The 15,859-nt window shown below is 44.6% G+C and overlaps 1 protein-coding gene across 8 annotated transcripts in view; it reads right to left on the bottom strand.

Annotated features, from left to right (window-relative positions):
• The window catches only part of STS (steroid sulfatase), a 624,067-nt gene that overhangs the window by 501,738 nt on the left and 106,470 nt on the right, over nucleotides 1-15,859 (bottom strand). For all 8 annotated transcript variants that reach the window (XR_014239261.1, XM_082375724.1, XM_082375718.1 and 5 more), the window contains one exon: nucleotides 5,581-5,717. Coding sequence is in view for 7 of the 8 variants with exons in the window: in XM_082375724.1 (XP_082231850.1) it covers nucleotides 5,581-5,717 (137 nt within the window). In the remaining variant the exon portion in view is untranslated. The remainder of the gene's footprint in view (nucleotides 1-5,580; nucleotides 5,718-15,859) is intronic.

The raw sequence follows: 15,859 nt of genomic DNA, 5'->3' as shown, positions 1-15,859 counted from the left end.
CGAGTTCCTCTGTGCTTCTTAAAAAGGAATATCCGTGAAACTAACACAACATTGTAAATCAACTATACTTCAATGAAAAAAAAAGGGACATCCAACCTCATTGACCACCAGCTCCTCAGATTTCTCTTGCTTTGCAATCTGATGCAACCCTAAAGTTCACGGTCGCTGAATGCACTGTGCTTCCTTTTCACCTCTTCCTTACACGATGTCTCAGAAGTCCTGGTTGGTGCTAATCCTCCTTCCCTGAGATGCTCTTCACCCCTGAGGGCCATGACCCTACTTCCCCTCGTCTTTATTCTCATCCTCTGGCTGTTCTTTCATTTTTCTTTTGGGGATTCCTCCTGTTTTGCCCTTCCTTTGAATGCCTACCTGCCCTTCCATTTTCAGGATGCCTCAGAAGCAAGCACATGATTTTCACTTTTTTTTAAATTGGAGTATAGTTGTTTTACAATGTTGTGTTAGTTTCTACTGTACAGCAAAGTGAATCAGCTATACGTGTACATATAATCCCCTCTTTTTTGGATTTCCTTCCCATTTAGGTCACCTCAGAGCACTGAGAAAGTTCCCTGAGCTATACAGTAGGTTCTCATTAGTTATCTATTTTATACACAGTAGTGTATATATGTCAATCCCAATCTCCCAAGTCATCCCACCCCACCCTTCCCCCCTTGGTGTCCGTACATTTGTTCTCTACGTCTGCGTCTCTATTCTTGCCCTGCAAATAGGTTCATCTGTACCACTTTTCTAGATTCCACATATATGCATTAATATATGATATTTGTTTTTCTCTTTCTGACTTACTTCACTCTGTATGACCGTCTCTAGGTCCATCCACGTCTCTACAAATGGCCTGATTCTGTTCCTTTTTACGGCTGAGTACCGATTTTCTCGTTGTAAAGAAGGTCTCGCTTATCAAGAATAAGAGCATTTTAAAACTTCAAGATGGAAAATTGATGTATTGAATCCCAGGCGAAACACACAACCCTACAGCTCAGATGACACTCTCCACGGAACAGAAGAAGGACAAAGAACATCGACGTTGCAATCTTAGTTCTCGAGAACTAGAAACAGGGAGGTGGATTTCGAAACTTTTATCCTGGATTAAGATGGAGATAAATCTTGAGTCACAAGGTGCTCGACCGCTTTTAATATTCTTGCAAAGCCATCGAATCCACTCCCACATGTTTTGGACCAGTATCCACATGTGTAAGAAAAAGCCATGCTTTCCTAGCAATTCCAGCACCACAATCAGGGCCTTACGACTAACAGGCACCTGCTCCCCGTGACTTGACCTTGAAAAATTACTTACTGGGTACCTACTATGGGCCTGGTCTATAGCATTCTAAAGAGGATGTCTTCTACAGAAACTCAACCAGAGCACTTTTGCCTGAGTAAATGCACCTGTCACTGAGGGGTTATTCACCGTACGCTGCATTTCAGACTCCAACAACTATTTTAATCCAAGAGTTTTAGAAACAGTCCGTTTTTAAACGGATCATTCCTTAGACCTACGTCCAATAAGCCAAACCCTGGTGAGAATTATGCTGTATGTTTGAGGGTCTTGGACCAATCCCTAAGCCTTCTTATTTTCAGAGTTTCCTTGGGTTTCTTGAGGTCCTTGGGACCATCCTGACCTCCTGCTAAATGAGGCTTTCCAATGTATTCTCCATTTGTCAAGACAGATTTGACGTGTGGCCAAAAGCTCTGTGGCACAAGGCTGACTACACGGCAGGTAGGAAAAGGATTCATTCTGTACCATCCCCCCAGCTCGCCTTTCATGAATTCAGCCATTATTTTTCCTTCCGCCGGGTTCGCTGTTCCATTCCTGTACCCACAGACGGTGGCACTGCCCAGAGCCCCAACGGGAAAATCACCAGGAGAAGAAACTGAGGTTGCCTTATCAGACACGGCCCGAAGGGGTGCCAGATCTCAGACCCCAAGCAATTGACAACCAAACTCCTCAAGACTTCCGGGGTCCCACTAAGAAGGTCGGTGTTGCTTCCACGTAAGAAAAAGACTTAGTGTTTCTGTTTGAAAGAAAGAATCTCACGGAAGCCACTGGGTCCCAACCCTTAGAAGTGGCAGGGATTTTTTCTTTAATTGAAAGGTTTGCTTTGAAGTCAGAGATTTATTTTTACGTTCACCTCACTGTTCTCGACCTGCATTCTCTTTGTAGGTTACAGAATTTGCTATTCTCATCGTGAGCGAAACAAAAGCCCATTGCAGGCAAATTCCACCCGACCCCCTGAAGCTGTGAGTACTGTAACGGGGACACGTCACAGATAACAAGCCACTGGCGGGAACCACTTCCATCCCTCCACCGGCTCCCTCTGCCCCCCCACCCATTCACAGGTCTCTGGTAGATGTCATTACAACAGCTAGAATGACACACACCCACCCCCTCCCCAAAGAAAAAATACTTGGAGTGCATTGGAAAACACTGTGATTTTACCCATTTGTTCCTCCCCCAAGGCTCTGCTGCTTGAGAAGCGGAAAATCAGACTCAGCAATAGAGCCACGACTGCCCAAAGGCTTCACCCGTAAGTGTGCCCTGCTGAAGTGGTGAGGCCGGCCACTGGTCACATACGGAGACCCTTCCCCTGCGAAACCACTCGAGCGTTATCTGCACCTCCCTCGGGACATTCATTCATTCCTTTCTGCTCTGGGATATTACAACATCACCTGGAAGAATCTTAAATCCCTTAGGAGCCCCTAAATTCTCTTAAGCCAAGGTCTCATCATCATTGCATTCTCCCTCAAAAAAAATGTTAGGCACACAAATGGCATCTCCTAGAGGTGATGAATGAAGGAACCAGCTCTTTCCCTGTGACTTACTGTCGACTGTATACCACTCTTGGGGCTTCCCTGGTGGCGCAGCGGTTGAGAGTCTGCCTGCCAATGCAGGGGACACGGGTTCGAGCCCTGGTCTGGGAGGATCCCACATGCCGCGGAGCAACTGGGCCCGTGAGCCACAATTACTGAGCCTGCGCGTCTGGAGCCTGTGCTCCGCAACAAGAGTGGCCGCGATAATGAGAAGCCCGCGCACCGCGATGAAGAGTGGCCCCCGCTTGCCGCAACGGGAGAAAGCCCTCGCACAGAAACGAAGACCCAACACAGCCAAAAATAAATATAAATAAATAAAAATTAGAACATTGCCCACCCCTCGAACTGCATGGCAGTATTCGATCGAGTTCCAGGATTTCAGCTACCCCTGCCAGCTTTTACCGCGAGCTCCATGGCGTAGACCTTACACCACATCTGTGCCGTCAGTCCTTCCTGCGTCATGATACCAGTACAAGCTACAGCGATCACACAGGTAAGAATAAGGCCATCCAGCACCATGATAGGGGGTGAGATTGGCCATGGCGGACAGTTAAATAAGAAAGGTTCTTTTTATGAATTTGCCTTCACAGGTACAGGGAAACCCACAGTGGGGAAAGTTATGCTGCATATAACAATGTTGCCTCCCAACATTTAGAAAGAAAATGCTCTAAAGGACAGAGACGTGCCCTCTCTGGGTAACATCTTGTAGCTCAGCTGCCCAGGGTACTAGCAGCGATTCTTTTTAAGCCAATACTCTCATGTTATTTTATTACATAATTATCCAGAGTGCTACCGTCCCCTTCTGTGTGACAATAAAAGGCTCTCTTTGGAAAGAAGGAATATTCCTCCAAATGCTCAGAGGTATTTGTAAAACAACAGAAACATCCTGTGAAATGAATGTAATGGCTTAAGGGAAGGATTTTTATTTTTTGGCAAAAAAAGAACACAATCATCAATTAATATGATATCAGGGCCTAACGCAGATCTCGAAGACTAAAAAACATTCTCTGTCTTATTCAAGAGGGACCAGTAGCAAGAAAACATTGGAAGTTAGACTTTTTTAATGAGTCAGGGTAGGCATATGTCCTGCTCTAATTAAATAAAAATTAATCAGTAAGTGTGATGACACCAGCATTAGTTTGCTTGCTAGCCAACAAACGTCAGAGAGCTGTACACGAAACCTGTTACACTAACATATAACGCTCATTAAAGAGATAAAATATTCTACTGACTCACACTACGAATTACTCTACTGATTTACACTACCACAGTGTGGAAAATGTAAACTAATTTACATGCAACGTTTTAAGAATGAAAAGTGAAAGAAGGCAGGCTTGTATGGGTGTATGTCAAAGCCCTAAGTATAATGAATTCTTCTTACGAATCTCATTAGGCAGGTTGTTCTGGTTTTGTTTTTCCTAGTACGTATTCATCATCTGTACTCACTTCTGTTATCTGACAGCATCACAGAGAAGGTTAGAAAGGAAAGAAACTTGGAAGTTACCTCGTCTGAATTCATCAGGCCCACAGGTTTAAGACATCTCTCAAGTTCACGGAGATAGTAACAGAAAGAGCTAGAAGCTAGAATAAGGGTACAGTCATCTTGTCCAAAAGACGGTGCTCCTTAGAAGATTTAAATGAAACAAAACTTGTTCTTGTCATTCCCAAAGTTGGTGACCAAATCATGCTCAGTTTGCTTTTAATACAAACCAACCAAGAAACTCTGCGGTCATGTTCAAACATCTCCAAAACATCTCGATGAAAAAACTATCAATCCAGGGCATAAAAAGAAAAGGAAGGAAGAACGAGAGGAGTTGGGGGGGGAAGGAAAAGAAAGGAAATATGCAAAAATCTTAAGCAACCTGTTCACGGGTGCCATTTGCTCAATTTTGTCCAATTTTGTCCAGATGGAGCGAGCAACGTCACCGTAAGAGACATCTCTGGGATAGACAGGAATTGAACGCGAAGTTCAGAACCCACTGATTTTCCATCCCTTTGCTTAACCCACATACTCTGGCTTCCCCTACACTCTGTGGGATAGACCCGAGACTGCGTAGCTGTGCAGAAGAAAGCACGGTCACCATGATCTCGCGTCAATGTGCAAGACACTGTTTAAAAAGGAAACCTCAGAAGGAAGTCTTCCCAGTACCTCTGAAAAATATGCTACGTTTCTCAGAAATAGGGTAATCTGCTTAGGGAGAAGGGACACAGAGAGGAAGGCAATCCCTGCCGTCCTCACAGACGCAGCAAGAAGAACACAAGCTGGAGAAGAAGGAAACACAGTGGGGCTCACAGCATCCAGGGAAGACCCCAGGGCTACTGCATCGAGACTCACCAAGGCCATAGCCCATGGCGCGTCCTCTGTCTCCCGAATCTACCCTGTGCCTAACTTTGCTACAGACAAGGGGTTGTTCACATTGAATTGCTAAAAGAATAAGTGGTGATAAGGATTGATGCTGTGATTCCTTTCCTTCGTGCATCTCTTTGATCACCAGCCCACAGACCCAGACTCCTCCTGGTGCTGTATCCATTGGTAACCACAAGCATGGACTCGGGGCTGAGATGCTTTTTATATTCTGCTTACCTTTCACACTTAGTGTTTGTTTGGCTTCCTTTTTTTTGAAACACAAAAACAAAAAGCACGTGCTGTCTCTAAAGGCATCGGGGACGTAGGTGGAAACTGAGAGGAAATAAGATAGAAGCAGGAAAAGCCTCAGTCGCATCTGAAGGACAGACTGAAGATAAAGGTACACATACCAACGCTCCAGTCCATTTCCTCGGCAGCGTCTCCATAAGCGCCGTGTTTACTTTTGCCGGCAAAGTCCTTCGAAGAGAAGAGAGCCGTGTGCATGTGTAGGAAAGCCAGGACAAGCAAGAAAGGGGTCTTAGCATTCCTGGAAAAAAAAAAAACAAAATCCAAGAGCAAAATAAGCATGTTGGCCACCATTGTTTTTTTTTTGTTTTTTTGTTTTATTCTGAAAGTGAAAATGTTTATTCCCTTGGTAAAAAAAGATGGCATTTATAATTTTTCAGTCTCAAACGATAATATCAGATTCAGCATACTAACTAAGGAAAATTAAATCAGCTCCGACTTAATGGCAGTGAATTTTAAAAAAATTTTTATTTTATATCGGAATATAGTTGATTAACAATGTTGTGTTAGTTTTGAGCATACAGCAAAGCGATTCAGTTATCCATATACCTGTATCTTTTGTTTTTCAAATTCTTTTCCCATTTAGGTTATTACAGGATATTGAGCAGAGTTCTCTGTGCTATACAGAAGGTCCTTGTTGGTTATCTATTTTAAATATGGCAGTGTGTACGTGTCAGTCCCAAACTCCCAATCTGTCTCTCCCTGCTACCCTTCCCCACTGGTAACCATAAGTTTGTTGTCTAAGTCTGTGAGTCTGCTTCTGTTTTGTAAAAAAGTTCATTTGTATCAGTTTTTTAAGATTTCATGTATAAGCAGTATCATATAATATTTGTCTTTTTCTGACTTACTTCACTTAGTATGATAATCTCCAGGTCCATCCATGTTGCTGCAAATGGCATTATTTCATTCTTTTTAGTGGCTGAGTAATATTCCATTGTATAGATGTACCACACCTTCCTCATCCATTCCCCTATGTTCACAGCAGCACTATTCACAAGAGCCAACACATGGAAGCAACCTAAGTGTCCATCAACGAATGAGTGGATATAGAAGATATGGCCACCATTCTGATTAGGATCAACCTATGATTACACGATGCAGTTTGAACATTCAGAAAACACCACTGAATGATGCCGAATACTGAATCTCTTATTTGGGGGATGGCAAGTCTCTCTCCATAGGTAACTCACTGTACCCTCTACAGACCAGCAGACTGATGTGTTATGTCCTTGAGATATTCTCCAAAGAGGCAACTCAGAAAAACAAAATGTATTGGAGAATGACCTACTTTCTTCTTGAATTCTATTCTTTCCTCTCTCTCTGAAATGTATATGAATTGAAGCACCTACAAAACTGTATTCTTTCTGGAAAACACACACACACACACACACACACACACACACACACACACACACACACACACATGCATGTGTGCGCGCTCCTACCTAGTAAAGACAGTATCTTGAGTTGTCAACTACTTAGATCCACAGTTGAAAGCCAGTTCAACTCTGCGTGCCGCCATGTTGCCCATCTTCTACTATAGAACAAGTCTCCTCGCCGGAACACTCCATTGTCAATACTGAATTTTGGAAGTCAAATGGAACATCCTCTGAACGGGCCTCAGTCTGTACTTTAGTCGAGAGAGATGGATGGTACTGCAAGAGCTTTTTGTAGTTCAGAGTACACCTAAACCCACTCTGGTGGAATTGTTGAGAAAGCACAGATGCTGGAGCATTATAAGTCCCTGGAGAGTTAAAAGTCACTGTGCACATGTGGTCCTTGGGACAACTGCCGGGCAGCATGGTTACTGTGGGGAGGTCTGGGGGTTCACACCCAAGTCTGCTCAAAGGGATCAATAAGTCACATCGCTTCCTCTTGACATCTAGTGGACCTCTGAGAAATGCACTCAATTGCTGTGTTTCAATTTCATGTAATAGCTTCCTCCTTTACCTTGCTCCAGGCGACCATCAGCAATTCCTTTCTGGCTAAAAGGGAATACTGAGTGAGTGCCCTTTTGAAGGCTATCAGGGCACAAATGAAGAAGGGAATGAATGCATTAATGGGTGAATGAATGTAATTTCTAATAAAGCATTTGCTGGTCTACCCAAGGATCATTTATATGCCCTCCTTCTCCCACTAGACCACAGGCTGGGGCATGTCATCTACATCTGTGGATTCCTGGCACCAGCACGATGACGGGCAGGTAGCATCGGTTCCGTAAACCTCTGTTATTCAATGAAATATTGCATTAGCTCTTTCAGCTTCAAAAGTACCACCCAGAACTTTAGTGAACTACTTGGGACTCATGAATGCAACGTGGTTCATGTAAAAGTTGCTCTACAGCAGATATTATTATATATATAAAATATATATGAGTGTATATATATTTTATATATACAAAATAATATATATACACATATATGTATAAATATTTTATATATATATCTCCAAACTTCTAACCTAAGTCAAAAGTCTCTGGCTGTGTTGGAGGAATCACACCCTGTGTTCGACATCTTTGCCACTGAGCAAAAGTTCTAAAGGAAGAATCTATTTAATTCAAGCAACGTTGCTTGTATATGTTTACTTACTAACCTAACCCCTCATGATAACCAAAACCACTTCAAATTTACAACTGGGTCTCACAAATGTCATAACTTTACCTCTAATAAATAAATGGATGACACTCCTCTAAATTCATTTTCAATTTCCTAATGTGAATACAACTTGGGTTCCTTCAGCTCCTACTGCACTTGTGGGTCAACTGCTCACACCTACTGATTATCACACTTTCAAGGTCGCTCGCTTTTGGGAACAGAAAATAAACACAGAAGACCACACTATGAGTGAGTCAGGCACTTCCTGTTCTCTGAAAACAGCAAATTCAGCAACTTGTTGTTGATTACTTGAATAGTGTTTTATATTTCCAGCACTGGGAGATGAATTCTGTCACATTTTGTTTCTTTTACAAGAGTATAAAATGAAGAAATACTGTTATTATTTCACAACTAAGAAAGCAAAAAAAAAAAGGTTATAACTGGCTTGCCCCACTTCTCTCAGTAACTAGAGTTTGAAGGCAGGAGAATTAGAACCCACAACCTCTGTTGTATAAATCTCACTGTTACCTCTCAGAAAGAAAAGAAGAGATATTCATGTGCACACAGACACACAGGAGCCGTCATCCGAGCTGATGACCTTCGCATGAGCATGTGTACCAAAGGCATCCCTTGGCTACCTCAAAGGGTACATACCCTTGAAGACCCTGAAAGAAGTGAGACTAAGCCACGGTACACCATGGACTTTGGCCACACAGGTGGCCTGTTCAATTTCCACCCTAGTCATTCTGGGCGCACGTTTCTTCACACCTGGATACACTGTACCTCCTTCTCAAGAAGCAGATTAGGGCCCTAAAAACTGGCGTGGATTTCCCAAAATGAGCATAAAATCTCACTCTTCATACTCGTGCCAAAATAGACAGTTACCTTACGAATGGGCACAATTTCACTGCCACCTGAGGCTCATCTGCTCTCCCATTTATCTTTAGACTTAGCGTTAAGGAAAATAGACAAGGATGCTTAAAAACTCCACTTTCCAAGCATGTACACGGTCATAACTTAAAATGCAGGATGTGACTGGCAGAGAAGGATGAGCTACGGCACGCCCAACAGCTTGGAGAAAAAAGAAAGAAAACTGAGGAAAGAGGCAGCCATCGACATTATCGGCATTTTATAATCACTGGGATCACAAGATGAAGGCATTTGAACACGTGGGGTGAGAATGAAAAAGCAAAGGATGAAGTGGGTGCAACAAGCAAACAAGGGAGCCCAAGACAAACGTCCTTCATAAAGAGGGCAGGAAGAACAGCTGAGTCCAAGAGGTACCACTTTGGGGCTCAATCAATGACCACGGGATGTGATTTTTGTCTTGTAATGTAGGGGGACCCTGGGTGGAAGGGGAGAGGGCCATTCATGCGTTGATTACAAATATGCACCTACGTACAGAATTATTTTCCTATAATCTCTTTGGCATCCAGTAGACTGCCCATGACAGATACCAGCCAAGGTGCTAGGTGTCCAAGAAGACTGATGAGATTTTACACACAAAAACCAACCCTGGAACATTTAGGGAAGCGTCCCCAGCTGCAAAAACTCCGAACCACGAAGATTTACCCTCCGGGAACAGAGGTGTGATCAGTGGAGCACGGGCGTGTGGGCTGGACAGACATCCATCATCACTGCCCTGCACACACCCTGGGGTGTGAGTGCACACACCCTGAGGCGTGACTGACAGCTTGCTCTTTGGTGGGGGCGAGGAACCCTTGCTCAGCCTTATCCTTCAAGAGAGCAGGAAAGGCTATCCTCCCTCGTTCAGAAGGCCCAGGTCTTTCTTCCTCTCTACGACCTTGAAAACTAAATGACACTGGAGCAAGTTGGCAGGAGTAAAATCTCTCCATAACTGCTTAGCTCCTTTTTTATTAGCTGGAGCACTTCAGTAAACAACTCTCTTGAAAATTTATTGCCACTGCCTCCCACGCTGTGTGAAAAGATACAACTTTCAGCTGCTACATGCCTTCCCTCTATTTGTTACAAATACAGGAGGCAGCTCTGCGCCTTCCCGGCAACCTTCAATCACTCCCATCTCAGAATCAAAAAGATTTACATCCCGTCCACGCCTGAGTGAAACCTAGGCAAGAAGATGGCTATAGCGTTATTATTTTTTTTTTTTCTGTCTGCCACGGTCTTCCATATCATGTTCCTCTTCTCAAAGTTTGACCTTGATGATTCACCGAGTGTCCCCATTTGAGTCAGCGTAGGGAATGATAGGAATGCAAATAGGGACGTCTGTGGATTCCTTCTGAGATCCTTCAGATGCCGGTGATTAGACTAAGGCATAAACCAGGTAGCGGTGTCAACAGTCACCCAGCCGGAGTCCGTGTGACCACCACTCTGCACGCACAGAGATGGACACGCCTTGCTGTTCACTTCATCCATCCAGGCCTTTCACATCTATTCTGCCCACGTGACTCCAGGCACTAAAATATAAAGCTAAGCTGGACCGGCTCCTGCCATCAGCAACCCACAGTTCAGACAAGACCATTAATAATTGGTCTCAGCTGCTTTAAGTTCCACGATGGAGCACATCAGAGGATGGATACAGAGAAGGAGAGTGAATCTCAACCTGGTAGGGGTCAGAACTCACTCCTGGAGAGAGAGAGAGATTCCACAAGTTCCTGCCGTGCGCCAGTGTATGTGAACGCTTTCCATAAATGCATCGGTGTCTGAGCCATTGTCCCCTGGCTGCTATTCAGATACAGGAGTGGACAATGGCAGAGACGTAACCTGTGTACTTACCTGGTGAGCTTTTACAAGCACACTTTCTATGGCACGTGGTCCCAAACGATTCACTGAACACTTCAGAATACATTTTTTAAAACAAAAACCCCGCTATATGGATTTTTACCACTAACTGAAAGATACCACTAATAGGATGACAATTAGTTGGGAGGGGGAAAAAACTGGGAACAATTTTAACTTTTCACTTCTTTATATTTTTATACTGCTTTGATTTTTTAAAGTAGCACATGCTATTTTCAAAACCACAGAAAAACGAAGATATATCTTAAATATAAAAACGAAGACAGGAAGGACACCTCTTCCCCACAAAAACAGAGGGAAAAGAAATAGATACCCAGGTCTGAAAGTGGGTTTGTGGAATGAGATTTAAGATGCTGCCCTGACTTTAGTCACGCTGGCGCCCCTCCAGCTATGACCAGCACCCCTGCTTCTTCCCCACAATGGCCTCATCTGGGAAGCTTCACGACGGGCTCTCTTTGTGAGACGACCCTTCACAGACAGCCTTGCCTGTGACTCTGTGTGACTCCTATAGATTATACGGCTTTGTAGCCACAGTGGGGTACGGTGAGGACGCCCGACTAGAGACACCATCCATAATCGGGCTCAACCCTCCACGCACGGCTGAACTTCAATCAAAGAGTTTGAGGCCAGCCACACGCCCCACTCCGGAACAGGTGGTGGCAAGATTCTTTGATGCTTCCGGTTTTAAATTACCTGGCGTTCATTCGTCAAGTATCCTAACCCAGAGGTACTGAACATCCGTAGGAAAAAATGTCAAATTTCTTTATGCTTCAGGTAGGAGGAAAGAAGTAACAATTGAAATAGTTGTAATAGGAGACTGGACACTAGGGAAGAAGATGGATTTCCAAACTACTTCTGTTTCTGCTTCTGCTGCTTCTTCAGTTTCTGCTGCTTCTTCTGTTTTTGCTTCCACTTCTGTTTCTGCTTCTTCTTCTCTTTCTGCTTCTGTTTCTGTTTCTTGTCTTCTTCCTCCTCATCGTCCCCCTCCTTCAAGTCTATGCATGCCCCCTCTGGTCCCCGGCAAAGATGACAGGCTCACGACAAACTGATGAGAGGCACTGTCTACTCTCAGCTTTCTAGACAGAGCCCCTTCCTCTCTGGAGAAGGCCCCCCGCCCAGTTAAGGGGACACAAGGATCCTCATAGACTATCTCTGGGGACGATGCAGGTGGGCGATGAGTGGGGACTGCCTCGCTGAAGGGTTCATCGTGACTTGTCCTGGAAGCAGGTCAAGGAAGTATGGCTGAGTAATCATGCCAAGTGCTCAGGAGTGCCCTAAAAGGGTGGGGGTACAACAGCATGGGGGTGTGCCCCCCTGAATGGACCCTCCAAGGGAAACAAACAAGACTGCCTGTGTTACCCCATCCCAGGAAATCTGCCCTGTCTGGGATACCTCTGTTAGTAGGTGGACGCCCGATATAAAGATAGGTCATCCATTCTACAGGTTCCCTCCCAGCCTGGACCCACGAAAGAAGCACATGCAGGATGTGAGCAGACCACCCTCACGCTTCGCCAGAGGGAACCAAGAAGTGAGTATAATGGGGATCCCTTCTAAGACGTGGAGCACACAGCAATTCACTCAACATCAGGACCCAATACTAAAAAACCAGGCCAATATTTTTAAAACTCGAGAAATTTCCAACTTAAAAAATCCCCCAAAATAGTCCCCCGCACACACGCATATCGGTATTCCTGATTTCTCTGGAACGTTGGGATGTTGGGAGTACCACCCACACTCCTTCAGGACAGCAGTTAGTGGGAGCCCTCAGGAGTCAGCCATCCGAATGGGCTGCACCAAATCCAGCTCCCTCGGGCCCCAAGCCTCATCCCGCCCACCACGCATTTCCTTGCCAGCCTGGGCCTCCGCATATCTGCGCCTTAACGCCTGATGTACCAAAGCTCAAACCTCCTGATTCCCGTGTGGGTCATAATCCTGGGGCACCAAAGAGATCTGGGGGCTTGATGAAAAAGGGAAGGTCCGAGCGCGCTTTATCCGGACCCCATTCAGGTGGGAATGCCGTGGGCCTGGACCCAGGATGGCTAAAGACAAGCATCCTCCAGAACTGCCTTCCGCTTGCAGCTTGCTCAGCCTGGAAGGAGGGGCGCATCCAAAGAACCACTCCCCGTTCCTAAATTCATGTCCTGTTGCCCGATGAAAGTTAGAAAACGAGCCAAGGGACTTCCCTGGTGGTCCAGGGGTTAAAACTCCGTGCTCCCAATGCAGGGGGCCCAGGTTTGATCCCTGGTCACGGCACTAGATCCCACATACATGCCGCAACTAAGAGCCCACATGCTGCAACTAAGACCTGGTGCAGCCTAATAAATAAATAAATATTTTTTTAAAAAAGGAAACCAATCAAGTAGCATCTACCCTTATTGAACAAGACAATTCTTTGATTATTTAACCTTTCCACTTTTGAACGTGTCTGTACGCGTGTGTCTCCCTGTGTGTTGCCCTTAATCTTTCATCTGATTTACTTTTCTCACCATGAACTAAAGTCCAGGTCACCCCTATTCTTTTCTGGCTTAAACTCTTATTTAAACTAATAAAATGATCCCTTTGCTCCAAAGAAGCTTTGTGTCCAGTCACGGCTATTCATCACGGCCACGGAGACCACAGCCCAGCTGGCAAGGTGAAAGGCTAGGCTGGAGGTGCCCTGTAAATGCATCTCGGGACCCTGAGTGTGCGAAACGCTGACGGCACCAGGACAGGATAAAAGGTCAGATCTTCCGATGATACATTTATCAACTGTCACAGGTCTGAGGGCGTTACCATGACACAAGTGATGCTTGTACAAAGGCGTACTTATTTACCGTAAAACTGCAGACTACAGAAAAGGTTTGGGGGGGGCTCTTCCCCATGACTCCCCACCAAGGGCAGGACATTTCCCTGTGGATGTCATTGCCCGCAGTCACTCACACTCCCCATAATTCTGAGGTCACGTGGCTTCCCTGTGGGGAGAGGTCAGGGATCAGGGTTTGGTAAAGTTAGAAAAAGGGGATCTTACAACTCTGGGGAATCCGATGAAAAGTAGAACTCTATGTGATTTCCAGCTTTTGGACTTGTTTTCTGGTAGACCCTAAAGGACACTTTCATGAAGCACAAGAAATATCTGAAAATGAGCTTACCTGAAAATGGTTAGCATTGATTTCACTTTTGATTATAGGCTTTAAAGCTACAAACACACACACACACGTGTGTGTCTGTGTGTGTCTGTGTGTAATGTCAATGCAACTTCCATAAACCAGGACCTGGAGAACAGAACATTCCTGGCAGATTTCATATGCATTTATGAATCCAGTAACTGGATACCCTAAACTATACAAATTATGTGGGTTTGTATAAAGTCATCATTTTGGAATATTTCTTCAGAGTGAGGGTGTCTTTACTGGCAGAGAAACACACAGTGGTTCCTTTCAACTGAAATGCTTTTTCTAGCAACGAAACACCGGTTTCAGTGACTTTAGGGAGGAAAGGGGCCAACAAATCTGGCTCTTGCCGTGGCAGAAATGACCCAGGTTCGCCTCTCTCTATGAAGCACGTTTGGAAGCGTGAATCTCTTTCCACCCACTGGCATCGCACCTTTTTCAATGCAGTTCAACTTGAACTAAAAAACTACCTTGGGAACAAAATTAACTTGCTAAATTCACCCGTCACCACGTAGCCTGTATCTTTTTGGAATACTCAGCCACTTCTCCCTCGCCACGGTAAGGATTGTACTACGAATGTGAGTTTATCTAAGAATTCCCAGGTGTGTTCTCCTTTGGGGGCATGGGACCTGGACGCTTCCATTTGGAGAAGGCGTATTGAATTTCCTAGTCTTCTTCCAAATAATCCACACTCGAACCTTGCTGGTAAGTCTGCAGAGTAGATGTGGAAGCAAAGAAGGCAGCAAGCTCGTTATGGTCCACTCAGGAGAGCCCTCACAGAGAGTTAGATACGGGCTCTAACCCGCTATCTACTATTCCCTGCGGGGCTTTTCCTCTCACTCCAAAGTTCTGAGCCTCAAATTCCTCCACAAGAAGACATCTCTTGACCCATCTTCCAGGGTCCTTTTGTAGCACATAAGAGGTGAGGTGTATGAAACGTGACCCAGAATACGTGTATATCCACAGTGCCTGCCGTATATCTAACCAGTATCTGTTAAAACTTGAACATACCCCTAGCTGGGCACCCAAGCTGGATCTGTTTTACAAAGCATGGATGAGAGTCATGACCAGGGAGAAAGTTGGAATGACTGAAGGGCCCTTCATTCAGGGCATATAAGGAGGACTGAGTATCTCTAAGAAATCTACAGGTCATTCCTTCCTGTCAGAGCAACAAGGATTTCTTGCTAATTAAAGTGTGTTTAGGATGACCTGTCTCGAATTACTGTACAGCTTAGAACATATGTTGAGTTAATTATCTACGTCTCTAATGGTAGAAGCATCTTCCCAAGATAAGTTCTATCCCTAAAAGAGTAAATTACGGTGAGGGATCGTGGAGTGCACAGTTATGTATTCCACACCGTCACTCTCCTCAACTTGGAAACACCTGCTTGTAATCCCGGGGCACGTACCTAAATTTGGCTAAGCAGACTTCATTTGAGACAATCACAAACCAATAAAGCATCATCCCCTTATGCCCTTGTCATCTGTATCTTCACATCACAAGTTAGTATCTCTAGAACAAACGTCTGAGTATAAATCATTTCATCCACAAGGCTCAGAGAGAGAATATAAATTTTAGAAAAGAGAGTTTAAATCATTTTCCTCATCACCTTTGACAAATGAACCCAGGGAGAGCCGTGTACCCAAAAACTGGTTTTTATATCAATACATTGAAATAAGGCACTGGTTTCAATCGGAAAATTTTGATTCAAGAGCATTTGAATAAATTTCACAAACACCGTTATTGCCTGGATGAGGTTTTCCTTCTTCTGCTTCTGAGTAGCCCTGAATCCATGTCTCACAGAGGTGGTAAGGCCTGCCTAAATTACTCAGGATCTTGTGGTCAAAGAGATACACATTTA

The sequence above is a fragment of the Balaenoptera borealis genome (assembly GCF_965194805.1).
Source record: "Balaenoptera borealis genome assembly, chromosome: X".
Lineage (NCBI taxonomy): Eukaryota > Metazoa > Chordata > Mammalia > Artiodactyla > Balaenopteridae > Balaenoptera > Balaenoptera borealis.
This window is presented reverse-complemented; position numbering and strand designations above follow the sequence as displayed.